The sequence below is a fragment of the Paramisgurnus dabryanus genome, chromosome 13 (genome assembly GCF_030506205.2).
Source record: "Paramisgurnus dabryanus chromosome 13, PD_genome_1.1, whole genome shotgun sequence".
Lineage (NCBI taxonomy): Eukaryota > Metazoa > Chordata > Actinopteri > Cypriniformes > Cobitidae > Paramisgurnus > Paramisgurnus dabryanus.
Window position 1 is genome coordinate 26,841,027 of NC_133349.1, and position 16,219 is coordinate 26,857,245.

Consider the following 16,219-nt stretch of genomic DNA (forward strand, 5'->3'; position numbering starts at 1 on the left):
TAATATATGAAAATGCTCCGCTATATGGCAGGTTTACAATTTAGGACCTTAATACCAGTCTGACTGTGATGCATAATCTCTTAAAATGAAGAATAATGCATAAGAATGAATGTATTTAACGTTTTGCATGCTACTAGAAAATGTACCGCTCTATAAAGTCATTCAGGAACAGCTTGACGTCAGCAGGAAGAAAAGATAACAAGCAAAACATCTTTCAGAATATAAAGTGAAAACAGTTCTTGGAAGACACATTTCTACCAATATATTGAATTTATTGCTCTAATTCTCAGCATATAAGGCACATTGGACAAATTAAGGCATAGTGCTTTCATAAAACACATTTAACTTAATACATCTTTTGTTTTGGCTTAAATAAACAAACAGTGTGTTTTGATTTATTTTCTTGCTTTCTCATTGAAAATATTCTTTTATCATTTAAATATTTTTACAGTAGCACACATCTTGTTAAATGAAAACTAGCTTAGATTCCGGGTCACTAATCAAATAGGCGCATGTGTAACACTGTGACCATTTGTTAAAAAGGTCAGATTTCTTGCTTTCATTAGAGCACAACGAGACATGAACATGAAATTTCCCACAAAAGTGTCCTTTAATGCATGTAGTCATTAAAGTAAAAGCAAGAAGATGTTTAGACGGTCAGACACTTATCCCATTATGGTAATTTAAGTTAAGGCGGAAAACAATAGTCCATGTTCATATATTTACTTATTGGTAAACATTAAATAATCATACATATTCGGAGGGAAAAACTAAAATTTCTAATAACAGAAGAGCACTGGACTTTTCATAGAAACTGTAAACCCAAAAGTTGTCTTCACTTTAGCAATTATCACTTAACATTTAGCATTTTGGACCTACCCTTACAAATCTTATATCATTTAACTTTTTAAGGTATCCAATTGATAAAACTAAAAAAATCAAGTGTGTAATATACTTACATGAATTATCAGAACAAATCATTCAGATTAAAGTCCTTCATGAATTTTTATATTATAATATTAAATACACTATATAAAGTTAAATTAACTTGGAATTAAAGGTGCAGTGTGGAAATTGTAGGACGATCTCTTTGTGCCAACATGTTTCTAAAGGGACACTGTTTCATCACTACGTGGTCTCAGATGATGATCTGTTTGTCTTGTTGCAGCTACCATAGCATCTCTATATGCTTCAAAAAGGAGGGGCAAGCGGTGCACTGAGCCATTGGTTCCAATTCCCAACTTGCTCACTAGACGGCACAAAAAATCTACATAGTGCACCTTTAAGTGAACTGAACTTAACATGTTGGATGCGCTAAAAATTAAGTCGAATAAGTCAATTATTGAAGCTGACATAACACAAGACGTTTTTGCCAATCTAATGTTAATCTTGCTCACCTATAGACTAGTATTTCATCATTCATATGTCCAAAGAGTCTTTTGTGTTGTCAGATTTATAAAAGAACGAACAGGCTTTACGATTTTGGCGGAAAAGGACGAACACTTGAAGGCGTACGGTGGGCAGAGCTGAAGAGTTACGAGTATGCGCAGCTTTGGATACTACTTTTGGATTCACAGCAGAGATGGAAATCAAAACTTTTTTTTAATAACCATCCTTACATTATACATATAATCCAGAATCGGATACTGAGTCAGTAATGGACGAACAGGTACAACAGCAGCAACAATCCTTTATTTAATCCTTGTTTGTTTATCTGCTATTTAAATAAAAAAGCAACATAATTCTTGATGTGTTTTACAGCATTTGCCTGTTTTAAAGGGATAGTTTGGCCAAAAACGATATTAAAGGTGACATAGACTGATTGAACAGAGTATTTATCCTTGTTCTGTGATGTGACATGTAGACAAAAAAGTTTTTGTTTGGGTCTGTAATGCCTTAGAAGCTTCCTAAAAACCTCTCTCAGATAGCTCTATTAGGGTGGGGGATTTTAAACAAGTGGTTTTGCACCTATTTGGCTCCCCCTACTGGCTTAACTTGCAATCTCATTACTGATTGGCTGACTTTGCTGCCACTTAAAAATGTAGCCAATTATTTTAAAGTGGAGGGACAGTGAGATGCCTGTGATGTCATAAGCATCAGTTTTTCATATTGGGCCGTTTTCTGGCTGACATTTCTAAAAGAGGAATTTCTATGAGACTGAGATGTTTAGCATGTTTGGCACTTTTTGTATGTTTGTGAATGTGGGTAGACTACCATTATTCAACAAAGACAAGGTAAAAATGGTTTTTCATTCTCTGTCCCCTTTAAACCCATGATTTACTCACCCCCAAGCTGTCCGAGTTGCATATGTCCATCGTTTTTCAGACAAACACATTTTCGGATATTTAAGAAAATATTTTAGATCTTTCAGTTGATTAAATGTAATGTTACGGGGTCCACCCATAGTCCACGAGCTTCAAGTCCAAAAAAAGTGCGTCCATCCTTCACAAATTAAATCCAAATGGCTCCAGGATGATAAACATCTTCTGAGGGTAATCCGCACGGTTTTGTTGTAGAAATATCCATATTTAAAACTTTATTAACGAAAATAAATACCTTCCGGTAGCGCCGCCATCTTAGTCGCGTCCGCATTCAGGATGAGAGCTTACGCAGCCTGTATGTGGAAAATCCGGCATCAAACTGAGGCTTGATTGTAAAGCAGTCCTCTCCGAAATCCAGCCAGGGAACAAACAAACTGCATCCACTGTTGTCTTAAGACAGGTAAAGCTAAATAAGTTTTTCTTCTCCTCATATCCAAAAAAACACTTCTTTTGTCGAACTATCTTGCTAAAACAAAGTTGTCGCGTGCTGTCCGGTGACTTCTACTGGACGGAGCAATGCTAATGTGCATTCTCGCTCTCACTTGACGTGCATGGCTGGCGTGCTTTTCTGGGGGTAAAGGCCCATAAAAGGAATATGGGGTCAATCAGTCGTAACGGATACCCCTATTTGAAAAAAACTTTCCAAAAATTTTAGGAATTAAGGAGGCGTCAGTTTGGCTCAGAAATACTCTGTTACCAGCTCAACTGCTTTTTTGACACTTTGCTTATGTTTAGCATGAGGACTACAACTCTTAAACTGTGTTAAGTCAGAATACATTTAAAACAACCAGTTTCAACAAAGTCAATTACATTTAAGCACTGACACCAACTGAGGCCCATCTTTGGCCTCTCTGATGACTGATCTGATGTTTAATAGAATTTTGCTGTGAACATGTGTAATGTGTTTTGTGTTATAATGCATCAGCAATGGCTAAGCTCGACTTTTCATAATATTACACAAGACAGGTTTTCCCAGCACTCACGTCTCAAACAGGCGGACGGATGGAAATGAGGATGGACGTGTAATCCTTTAAACCTCTTATTCATTTAATTTCAATTTAACAGATGATTAAGTAATCTAGTCATTTTAATTGAACCCATTGTATTTTGGCGTGTAAGGGCCTTTTTACACCTGGTCACTTCATGCGTTTTCTCTGATCCGAGCTATCAGTGATGTCACTTGCAAGTTCAGGGCTCCTGCCTAACTTTTTTACTGGGAGCACAGTGGCCCCCAACTGAAAATTTTAGGGGCACACACCGTAAATAAACATGCTAACCAAATAATCACATTTTTACAAATTTCCACTGTATTACTAATAAATACTTTGATGATAGATGCAGAAAGTACAATGTGCCGTTTCAAATTCAGTGTCACATCACAAAACAAAAGGTCAAATTTACTGGTCGCACATGTGCGACTGGATGTAAAATTCAGTGGCACACTCTCAAATTTTGGTAGCAAAATGCCCCCATTTGGTGGCAGTCTGGAGCCCCGAAGTTAGCCAGAAAAGAGGCAAAGACGCATGTTGCTTTATGGCAACACAACAAAAAAAAAAAAGGTCTTCTTAAAAGCAAACAACATCAATGCATACTGTACGTTGAATTTAAGGTCATTGACAAGTTAAGTTAACATTTTTAACTTAAAGGAAAGGTGGTTTGGAGATGGAGGTCTATCATTTTACAAATACAAAAAACCTTAATTCGACTGAACAGACCAAGGATTAAATAACAGACGAAATAAGAACCCTGAAGCGTTTTAAATGTTTATTTTAAAAAATATTTTTGAGTACAAAACATACATAAAAATGTGTATTGAAAAAAAGTCTTAAATTTAAGACATTATACATTACCATTCAAACAGCACCTGCATGCAGGCGAGAAGACTGTATGGCCCATGTAGGTCCTTTAGGGTTTGACAAAGTTAAAACTGCATTGGCACGTAACTTTTCCTTTCTCAGGACACATAAAAGTAATGAACCTCTCTGTTGACCAAACCCCCAGCATTCCCTGCAGCCCCATTAAAACAAGGTCAGCTTAAGGAAGACACTGTCTGATTGAAAGAGAGGCCTTGGGGACACAATTATTAAAGTTTTCATGCAAAATATATGAAGTGATCTTTAAGTGTTATGGAACGTAAATGTCTGCGGTGTGAAATGTTTTGTACGCCATGGTGAGCTTCAATGCTTAGAAACAAAAAAGTGGACACCACATGGCCCAATATCTCCATCTGGTGGCGTAACATGAAATCCAGTCCAAGACTTTTGACGAACACATTTGACGGTGGGGAAAACAGATGGATCGGGTTATTGTGCAAACTCTGTATTCCTTATGTAAACAGATGCAATGAATACTGATTGGGTTAAAGAGAGAGCGCATATCGACCTCATCCTCTGAATGCTTTTAACGTTTAAATAAAATACTCATTACACTTAAACAGTGGACATATGGCAGACCTGACAGATCTGAGAAGGGAGAGGATTTTGGTAGGGAGTAAATGATCAAGCACTAAAACCCATCTGCTGTTGAAAAGGCAGGTTTGTAAAGGCCAACAGATGGGCAAGTAGTACACAGAAGATTTTAGCATGCGCAAAACCACAATCCCAACAATAAAACTGGTTGCGATATGGATTTGAACATGATAAAAGACTTTGCACATAGAAAGGAATCATAGTTTAAGAAATCAACTTAAGAAAATCAACTTAAAATTGAACTAAAATCATAATAAAAACAACCATATTGCACAAAGATATACAGTACAAATTGAGCACAGTCAAGAGCCGCTGCAAATCACTCCGATAAGCAACAGCAAATCAAGATGTGAAAAAAGTAAAAAAAAAAAGGTATTGGACATCATTGTCTAGAAATCCAAAGATAAAACAAAACAGTGGAGGTCTCAAATAAAAGCAGGTACATTCAAACCTGTAGTCACAGGTGGAGTTCTCGACAAAACACAAAAATAATACCAAAGAAACGGAGGTGTCACAAAAGACCCACTGTAATCAGAAGTGCTAACCTTTGACCTGTGGCACCCAAGGAACATGGGCCACAAGTTTTTTTTAAGGAGGGATAAATGGGTGACACTATCAGCTGAGGCTCATGGGAACAGTGTCCCTTCTCCGATGACGCCAGTTGTTACGACCGTACTGATGGTGATGTCCTCTTTTCCCCCCGGGCCCCAGGTTACGATCAAAAACATTCAAGTGTGGAGGTCCTTTTGTTCCAAACCTTTGGCAGTTTGCAAACTAAAAAAATAAATAAGTTTATAATATTTACATTTTAGGCATATTTAAACAGTAGGGTTTACATAAGTATACAAATTCCTGACATTAGTCTCTTACTTTAGTGTGGTGACTTGGGCTGGATATTGAGCTGGGGTAAACTGATGGAGATATGTGGAGTACGCCAATATCATGAGCCGACCCGTCAATATCCTGTTTGCCTGGTAATGGGTGTGACTGAAACAAAATGAGGGGATTTATAGCAAAATGAGTTAACCGAAAGTTCCATTAAAGCCAATATAAAACAATAAGGGGCGGTTTACCGGACATGGTGTTCAAAATGCATGTTTGAGCTGCCTTAAATTTAAAAACATCTTGCAGAGACTTATTTTAACATATATCAGTACCATTGTTTTATCGCAAGATGCACACCAGTATAGTTTTTTTTTTGTGGGGCATGATTGTAAAAACTACTTAAGGAATAGTTAAAATTTACTCAACCTTATGTTGTTCTAAACCTGTACGAGTTTATTTCGTCAAACACAAAAGATATTCTAATAATTGACAGTAAACACACAGTAGACAGTACCCTTTGACTTCCATAGTAGGAAATACAAATACTATGAAAGTCAATAGGTACAGTCTGCTGTGTGCTTACCATCGTTTATCAGAATATCTTGTGTTCAACAAAAAGAAACATTTACAACATGAAGCCAAGTAAATGATAACAAAGTAAATTTTTAGGTGAACTATCCTTTAAATTGCCCAAGATAAACAAGGCCTAGTGCTGGATTAATCTAAACCCTGTCCGGGAAACCGTCTCTAAAAGGTCTGAAGTCCTCACACATTACAGATTACAGAAAACACACACACACAAAAGTGTCCAGGTTTTGTCTGGGATCATTTGATTTGGGTTCAATCCCAGGCAAATGCCGCAAAGATCCCGTTAAGACACCTGATGTGTTACGAAATTGGTGGACTCTCTCCCTTTCTCTCGCTCTCGACCATGTGGGCCTTTTTTGATACAAAATTAGCGCATCACATGGATAGTTTCGGCATGGATTGTGTGAAGTTCCCAGATATTTTGGACTCTGGACTACAAAACCAAATTAACTAAATTAATTAAATTCTTTGAAATTGAGATTCCATTGATGTATGTTTTTTTAGGATGACAATATTTGGCCGAAAAAAAAACGCTCTATATCTAAATAATAATAATAATAATAATAATAATAATAATAATAATAATAATAATAATAATAATAATAATAACAATAATAATAACAATAACAATAACAATAACAATAACAATAACAATAACAATAACAATAACAATACCAATTTATTATTATTATTATTATTATTATTATTAATAAATATTATTAATAATAATAATAATAATAATAATAATAATAATAATAATAATAATAATAAATTGGTATTGTTGTTATTATTATTATTATTAATAATAATTTAATAATTTATTTTTTATTAATTAATTTATTATTATTATTATTATTATTATTATATTATTTTTATTATTATTATTATTATTATTATTATTATGAAAATTTTGCCATAAAGTTGTCCAAATTAATTCCTTAGCAACACATTACTAATGATAAATACATGAATTTAATAGGGGGGGACATATCATGAAAATCTGACTTCTTCCATGTTTAAGTGCTATAATTGGGTCCCCAATGCTTCTATCAACCTAGAAAAGGTAAAAAAAGATCAACCCAGTAACTTAGTTTTGGTAAACCATTCTCTGCAAGAATGTGAATAAATAGGTATTTCAAATGTGTCTCTCCTTGTGATGTCAGAAAGGGATAATGCTGCCCCCTAATCTGCACTTTCCAACCACAGCACTGCCATTTAGTGTTGCTACAAAGTAGAAATGTTAAAATGCAATATGGTATATTGAACTTAAACTTCACATATTCTGGAGACACCAAAGATTTATTTAACATCTGAAAAAGTCTTTCAAAAATTTCGCCTTTAAAATTTTAAATAAACATTTACGGTAGGAAATTGACTGAATATCTTAAATGGAACATACAATGTATTGTTGGCTACTGTTACCAATATACCCTAGTAGGGAAATATGACTGGTTTTATGGTCCAGGGTCACATTTCCTTTTTGTGAATGTTAATCTGCATCGTGTCAAAGAATAGAGCAGTAACTGCATTGTTGCGATGACATCCCAGGACGTGTTGGCATTCAGTCAGAATTTTATGGGATCGATGTGCTGTGTGAAAGGGTTTAAGAATCAGTCCCCCTAAACATTTCATTGCCATTCTTTTCAAAGTTATTCTTTGGGTGAAGACTAAAAACAGACAGTGGAAATAAATCTAATCTAGTCAGCGGTGTGTGAAACTCAAACGGCCTTCAGAGATCACACCTACTGAAGTCTCACTCTCATCCGTTTGAGGTTTGTCACACACAGTAATTAAGAATGGAAAGAGGTGGCAGATTTATCGACTGCATGTCTGTCACAGATTTTCATCATGTGAAGCTCACCGAAATAAAACACAAGCTTTTTAACTGTAACGGATTATATTCAATACACCATTATTTACATCACACTGGAAAAGTCCAGAACGACCATGGATTACACACGGTTTTCTCAAATTGCTGTAATAAAGCTTACAACTCGTGTCCGCCCCGATAGATCAGCCTACCTGACTTTTACAGGGCAGGAATGTTCCAGATGAGTTCCCTCTCCTGTGCGGTTTGTGATTGGTGTCGATCACGCAGGACCCAGGGAAGATCTCATGAAGAACTGAAGCTCGGCATGGCGTGTCAGAATCCTGAGCAACAAACCAACAAGAAAAAAATAAAATAAAGCCAATCATAAATAAGAGGTGCAAAACTACACATCTTAAAAAAAAAAAAGAGACCGATCAGTGGTTTGGTTGAACGGTTTATTCATTAGACTCATTTCTAGCCTTGTTGGACTCAAAAACTAAATAAAATGTAAATGAAAAGCAGAATTTCTAAGAATACAATAGCAGGAGGTAGGAGCTAGGGGTCTTCTCGGGTCCAAAAAAAGTACCCTATCTGAAATCACTTTACCCGAACCAGACTTGCATAAATATTTTTTTAACGAAAGACTCGACCAACTGCCAATTTTTTTTAACCCAAATATAAACGGCACTGACATGTGTGCAGTCTGCACACACACCAGACAGAAAGAAACCCTGGTGGCCTCACAACCAATTTGGCCCGCTACCCCATTTATTTTTATTTGTTATCCGATGACTACACCAAGGTAACCACTAAAATCTGCAAACAAAAAAGATTGACAGGTTTGTCTCAACCAAAATTACCTACCGTCAGCCACAAGATGTCGCCAACGCTCTTGGCATAACCGAGACATAATATTTTATTATACATTTAATATTTTACCCGACCCATGTCTGAGGCACAGGTAAAACTTTTAGACCTGAACCCGCTCGGGCCGGACCTCGGGTTTTCGGATCTACTTGGACCTGTGAAGACCTGTAGCAGGATCGTTTACCACACAAGCTAACAGCTGTATGCACACGGTTACATCTGATGCATTTAAACGTACAATGTCACTGCCGGAGAGCGAGGACACAGAGGAAGATGAGGAGGATGAGGAGTGCTGTTGAAGGCTCGACAGAGAGACAGGTGAGCCTGCACTGTTTGGTGATGAGGAGTCTCGGTGCTGCTCCTCACTTGACCTCTGCTCCTCTGAATCTCCTTCAATGCTCTGGGCTATAATAAACAACAACATTTAAAAGCCCACTGTTTGTTTAATGCATCTTCACAGACCCCAAGGAGGAATATCTTATGATGCGTCTTACCTTTAATAATGCCCATCCTGATATTGTGTCGGTTTCCCCACTGCTGGATGATGCACTCCCTAAAGTTGATCACATCCTGGGACACTTTAATGATGCGGCCCAATGTGCTAAAAAAAGAGAAACATTCAGAAAATCAGTTACTGGTTTTGAATATCTATGGCCTTCATGCAACAGTGAACTAGGACTGACCTCTCCATGTTTCTGTTAGGGTAAGAGCGGGACAGTGGTGATACGGCATGACTTAAGACAAGGTATGCGTAGTTAAAGACCTCCTTCACCTGCATGGCACCATATGAGCCCCTACCAACATCATTTCCTAAAAACAAAAAAGGCACGTTTGAAAAAGCTAAATGAAGGGAGTTGTTTCACAGACATTACAGACAGTAAATCCCCTCTTTTAATATGAAATTGTTTACCTTATTTTTTGCCAGGGTCCGAATTTCAACCATTGAAACTTACCAGGTAAGTTTGGGTCCTCAATACACAGCATTGATGGTCTGCATCCAATCTCCATTGCCTTCATGATTTCTTCTTTAGCCAGGTATGCTCCACCATCCTTCACGCGAATGCCAGTTTTCCCATAATTAAAATGCCGCCCATACAACTCGAAGAACTCGATGAGCAGGATGCCCAAATTAATATTGGTAGCTTTGCAGTCTATTCTGGGATGAAGCTGTAGAGGAACAGCATAAGGTTGTTTTCCTAATGAATTGAATAATCAATCCCTTGTGCACATTTAATCAATCATGCAGCTCAAAGGATTCCTCAGAGACGCCACATAATAACATGATTTACGGTTATCATTACTGTCAAATGGCTCGATACACAATGGCGAGGACAAGCGGTATCATTAGCAAGGGAAATAAAACACGCCTGCCGGAACACCTTGCACCTCCTGGCATGAAAATAAAAAATTATAGGTGAATCTTATAGACGTCTCACCTGCAGGAAGCTGATGGCCATTAAAATGAGGCTGTAGGAGCTTATACCTCCTGTAAACACCTCGTTCAGGTCTCTCTGGAGCAGGAACTGCTTCAGGACGAAGATCAGGTAAGGCAGGACCGAGTATTTCTGCATGGAAACCCAAAGACACACATTGCGCTTGTCATATTTAACTAGATAGAGGATAAATAGCAGACATTGTGAAACAGGTTATAGGCAAAATTAATCAGTCACATGGGTCTAAATGTGTAAATCACACAGACAATATGGAAGAAGTGTCGTTGACGTCACCCATAGGTTTGTGAAGGGCTTGTTCCCCACCATCCACACCTTTCTCACTAATTACCACACCTGTAGATTTATCTACTTTCCAGTGACGTGCTACACCCAGTGCAATACTCCCCCTAGTGGCCAAAATAAGCAATAACTAAATTAACCAAACTAAAGGTGAATATAAATGGCTCATGCAGTCATTTTTTGCTCTTTAGAATCCAAATGCAGATTATTTTTAAATGTGCACTGAAAGAGGCAACACTTCTCTGTGTCTGACTGTTAATAAGTCAGTTTTACGATTGTTCACTTTTATATAATGTGTAACAACTGAAACAAAAGCGATATCAACAAGAAAATAGAGGAGTACATGTCTTTAGGACACATGTCATTTAAAAAGTTGAGAAGCGTTTTTTAATACTTTTGGTTCATTCTGATGGATGGTTACCGAGGTGTTCATTATCCACTCCCATAGTAACTAGAAAAAGAGTAAATAATTACTATATTTTTTTATTTTTGGGTAAGCTATCCCTTGGGTAAGATTAGATGCAAATGCTACAGATCTTTAGTTCTTCTGCACCTCAGTGGGTACGTTTACACGCAACCAAATAATCCGTTTGTAATCGTATTGATGGCTCAATCCTATTAAAAAGCCTTCATGTTAACACTTTAATTATAAAAAGAAGAGTATTGCGTGTAAACCATGGTATTTTCTTAGATGCAAACATACCGCTTATGCACATACGCAGAACAATTGTGCTTTAGTTCACGTCTTATATTTACCTCTTTTTTTACTCATCACATGATTCACATGCAATAACAAGGCAGTGGCAACACGCATTAAGGTAATGGGGTCACATGCTGTATTATGCAGCGTTCATGTGCACGTGTTGTGACGAAAGGATTTGTTGATTAGTTACTGGTATTTGAATTGTAAAGTGTCAATGGGATGCTTTTGGGTTAGTTTTAATGTCCATAGGGCAAATCTGGTAATGCAGGCTGTGTGCTTGCACAGTAGTGTGAATTGGATCATATAGAATGTACATGTAAATCAACATCTTAATTAGATTACAGTGTTTATGATACATGTAAACTGTATTGTCGTAACCTGCAATCGAATTAAATTCAGTCGGATGAACAATTTTGTGCATGTAAACATTGTTAGTGTGTAATAGGCTGTTGAAATGAATTGGCGCTACATATTACCTTAAGATGATCCTTAATAAAGCGAGCTGCTTTGACTCCAGTTTCAACATTAAAGCTGATGTCTACCTTCACATCGGTCAGTCTGTCAGTGAGTTTAATTATTGGTACCTGTACAAAAAAAAAGATTCAAAGAATCGGATTACTGACTGATTACAGTATTAGATATATAACTATTATTCATTTTCATTTCATTTCATGCCTACTGTTCACATTATTTTTAAAAGGGGTCACATCATAAAGAATCAAAACATTTTTATGGTTATTTGATATTGCTCACAACTACCAAAGACAAAGCACTATTTAACACCTGTTACCAGTAATAGATCTTATCCACACAATTTCCTTTACAATCAGTGCTGTAAATGTTTTAAAACAGTACAAAATTAAAATAAGTGGACAGGTAACCAATTTACATATGCTAGCCAACTCAGTTATTGTTCAGCATCAAAAATAGCATGTATAAACTAAAAAAGGCGGCAGGCACTGTATCCCAATTCTTAGGCATTTTAGTGATGCAATTGCAATACCGCAACACCTTGAAACTGTGATATTTTGTTAAAGGTTTTAATACCGCCAAAATCACATACCCAATCCCAAATAGTATGCATGTATAGGATGTTGAAATGAGTATCCTCAAAGTACCCAGATGAGCAGTGTCCAAAATAATATGCAATAAAGCTGACTGAGTGCATCTTCTTTTTGAAATATCCAATGAGAACACTGCTTACACAAATGAATTAAATAAGTGATGCTTCACTGATTTATTAACTAAACTTATAAAGTAAGGATAACATAAGAAATAATGACTGAAGAAAAGCTGAAATGCAAGGATTTGTGTGATTGTTAATAATCCCAATCCGTGTCTAGGCATCAACAGTCATTTTCATTATGTGTTAAGCCCAGGATACACTGCACGATTATTGGCTGTCCCAGACGAAAGATTGCCGTCACGATTTCTATGATCGTGGCTCTTCATCGGTGGTCCTATGTCGTACAGTGAGAGAGGTTCAAAGACGGCAGTTTTCCCGGTCTTGCGTCCAAAGATAGCCTACGATAGTTTTCTGACAGAGTCAGAAATTCAGCATGATCACCGCACAGTGTGTTTGCTGCCACGACCTGCGTACTGATATTTGTTTACCAAGAGCTCATGCTGATGACGTTGCGCAACGTGTGACGCTGTCGCTGAAGCTTCCGTGTCATCATCGTACAGTCTACAATGCCTGTTGTACCAGAGTTTAAACGATCCACGTCACACAGTGTGATAAGGTAATGATCTTATAAGACGGCAAAAATCCTGCAGTGTACTCCGGACTCCTTGCATACTCCATACTTTGCCAAGCAGCCAACAAAAACAGTACAAACTTTCAGTGCTTAGTACAAGTAGGTGAATTGAGATGCGGAAAGATGCATTTTCTGAGGAGCACGATTGAATATTACTGACCGTAGCTTTGTCAAGTAGTTTAATGGAGAAGGGCTCAGCCACGTCCTTCTGTCTGAGGGCCTGTTCCAGCTGCTGTAAAGGTGGATGCTCCCACTTGCCAAACACCACCAAGTCAATATCGCTACGTAATGATAAAAATAAAACAATTAAGGATTCATTTAACAATACAAATTTAAAACATTCAGAAATATACTCCAATTCAAACGCTATCGGGTATAGTACCTGGTAGGAAGGTAAAGCCCAGTACTGAAGCTGCCAAATATCTGAACCTGCAAGAAGTAATGGCACTTTAAAAACAGACTGCTAAGTGCACTTCACACTGCACACTGTAATCTTTAAGTGACCCTGTTAGTTTAAATGAAAGCTATAAACTTCACACTTTTTATTGAGAATCACCTAAAGTGAAAAACTTTTTGTGCTGAAATTGGATGTGCCCTATCCTTCACATAAACTTGAATTTTAAGATGCACACGAGCAATTACTTTGTCAGACAAAACCTGCTTACTTGAAAGTTGGCAAGTATTGACACACAGAATGACATTAAAGCATCTGAAGAATCTCTGCGTTGTGTGCTCACCTTTGCTGTAGGCCACAAATCTTTGATTACAGCCTCAACACGATTGACAACATCTCTTCTCATTGCCTCCTCTTCTGGACGTGGGGACATGAAATGATAAAAGTCCACAATCTCCTCATGGAGGCTGGGGAAGACAAAAATCACAACCTTTAAAAATGCCATTCATTCAGTATACACACATACACATTAAATGATTACACCTACATAGGGAACATGAAAGCCTGAGACCCACAAGTTATGGTGGATAGGCAGGGGGACAGGGAAGAGGGATAGATAGAGGGAAAGGGAGGGAGAAAGAAACGTATACATTTATTGACAGAGATAAACAGTTACAGATAGGGAAGTAGGCAGTTATAGACATAGTTAGATATTATTGGCCTCCAAAGAAGTCTTGGTTGTGTGTAAGTCAAGAACATATTGAAGCGAATCTGTCATTCAAAGCAATTGAGATTTCCTTACCCATTAATGCCTGGGTTGTATCTTCTTCTTGTCCAGGGAGTCGCAAATAAACAATTTGCATTAGCGTGGGAAAGATAATAGTTCATCCCGTATGAACTCGGTTTATTTTCAGTTCTCTTTCGCCCCTGATGGCATTTAGGCTGGTTATCCGTTACTATAACGTTACGCGTAGTCTGTAGCCGCTGAAAATGCTGATGTTGTAAAGTGTTATTGACATTGTGCATGTGTTCGGTGAAGTTAAAATGAAGTTTAGCTGGAATGGTATTCATGCTGCCAGACGACGAGTCTGATTTCGGGCTGTCAGTCTCCGATTCCCCTGAAGATAAAGGCGATAGAGAGTCGTAACCACCATCGAGACTGCCGGGGGTGACGCACGGTGCTGGGGGACCAGGACATGCGTTTGGGGATCCTACGCGTTCACCGTTGTTATAATGATGACTGGGGCAACAGCTGACCGCTTTTCCAAGTGTGTTGGTGGGAATAGTCGTTAACGGCTTCATAAATCCGGCCGCCAGCGCAGGTGTATTCACCCGCACCGTGTGGCAGTGGTTTCGCCTTTGCGAGGATTCCCACACGCGCATCCATAAAACATTGGCAGGTCCTTTCTGTTCGGGTTGAATCCAAGACACCCGAGAATCCATCCAACTTTACCTCACAAATCTCACACGCACGCCTGAGGGCAGACAGGCGTCCTCGAGGGTTAAAACACTTACGTAAATGTGCGAGAAGCTAAAAATCCCGAAAAGGACTCAATACATCGAAATAGTTCCTCTAAACAAGAGCGTTTCCAGCGAGCCGACGTTTGAACTGCTGAATCCAGATCATTCCAATATGGCGCATCCAGAGGGAATCTCGAGCGAATGCGCATGTCTCTGGAAATTTAAACTCTTACAGGATGTGTAACACACCCCCTTTTAGTTCCACGCCCCTTTAATATTCAAACCCTATGAAACAACGGCTGAAAAGCAAAGTTTTTACGGCAAAACGCATTAAAACACAAATTTTCAGTTTGGCGAATTACTCCCTATTAAAATTCAGAGTTAGAAATTATAAAAAATAAGAGTTCTGAAAATTTCCCGTGGTTTTGTCCGATTTAAACATTTTAATGCCACATTCATTGACGTGGATGCGTTTGAAAGTCTGAAAATCTTGAAAGTCTATGTCAAAAATATCAAAACAAATATAAAATGGTTTAGATATAGTAATATTATAATTTTGTTTGTCATAAAACCACAAATTTACTATGGCCTCACCACAACAATAGTAAACAATGATGTACTGGCAAAAAGCCCTGATGATTTAAATATGAAACAAAGTTGCCAGATGAACTAAGATATATATTACAATACCATATAAAATTACGTCAATTTTTTCATTATGAAACTAATCTAACACATGTATTGTTGAAATTAAGACTATTTGCAACAGTTTAGCATTAACTGTCGTTTCAACGTTGAACAAACAACTGACCTTATTTCAACCAAATTTTAACGTTAATTTTTATGCAAATTAATAATTTTTTGCAACCGTTTAGCATTAACTGTTGTTCAACGTTGAACAAGCACTTGACAATATTTTAACCAAATTTCAATGTTGATTTTTAGCATTTATTAACCTTTTTCAACCGTTTAGCATTAACTGTTGTTTTAACGTTGTGCAAAAAACTGACATTATTTCAACCAAATTTCAACGTTAATTTTTAAGCATTAATTAACCCTTTCCAACCGTTTAGCATTAACTGTTGTTTCAACATTGTGCAAACAACTAACATTATTTAAACCAAATTTGAACGTTAAAGGTCGGCCGTGTGCAGGCTGAATAGGACGTATACTTTAATAAGTCAATGAATTATATCTTACTTTTCAACAAATGAACGAGTGGTTTTCTCATTAATTTACCAGTTACTTTATCAACTGTCACAAAAAAATGTATTAAAGGTCCTCTTATTTAC

General features: G+C 37.3%; 1 protein-coding gene across 1 annotated transcript; it reads right to left on the reverse strand.

Moving 5' to 3' along the window:
- Positions 1 to 4,071: 4,071 nt before the first annotated feature.
- On the reverse strand, positions 4,072 to 15,108 carry LOC135728142 (terminal nucleotidyltransferase 4A-like). The gene is made up of 13 exons (XM_065246259.2): positions 14,269 to 15,108; positions 13,810 to 13,933; positions 13,455 to 13,501; positions 13,233 to 13,353; positions 11,792 to 11,899; positions 10,316 to 10,444; positions 9,833 to 10,046; positions 9,563 to 9,689; positions 9,374 to 9,480; positions 9,118 to 9,284; positions 8,225 to 8,353; positions 5,660 to 5,776; positions 4,072 to 5,563 (listed from the first exon to the last, which is right to left on the reverse strand). Exons 1-13 carry the CDS (start codon positions 14,907 to 14,909, stop codon positions 5,405 to 5,407), a joined length of 2,190 nt encoding a protein of 729 aa, XP_065102331.2. The 5' UTR covers positions 14,910 to 15,108; the 3' UTR covers positions 4,072 to 5,404.
- Positions 15,109 to 16,219: the final 1,111 nt, after the last annotated feature.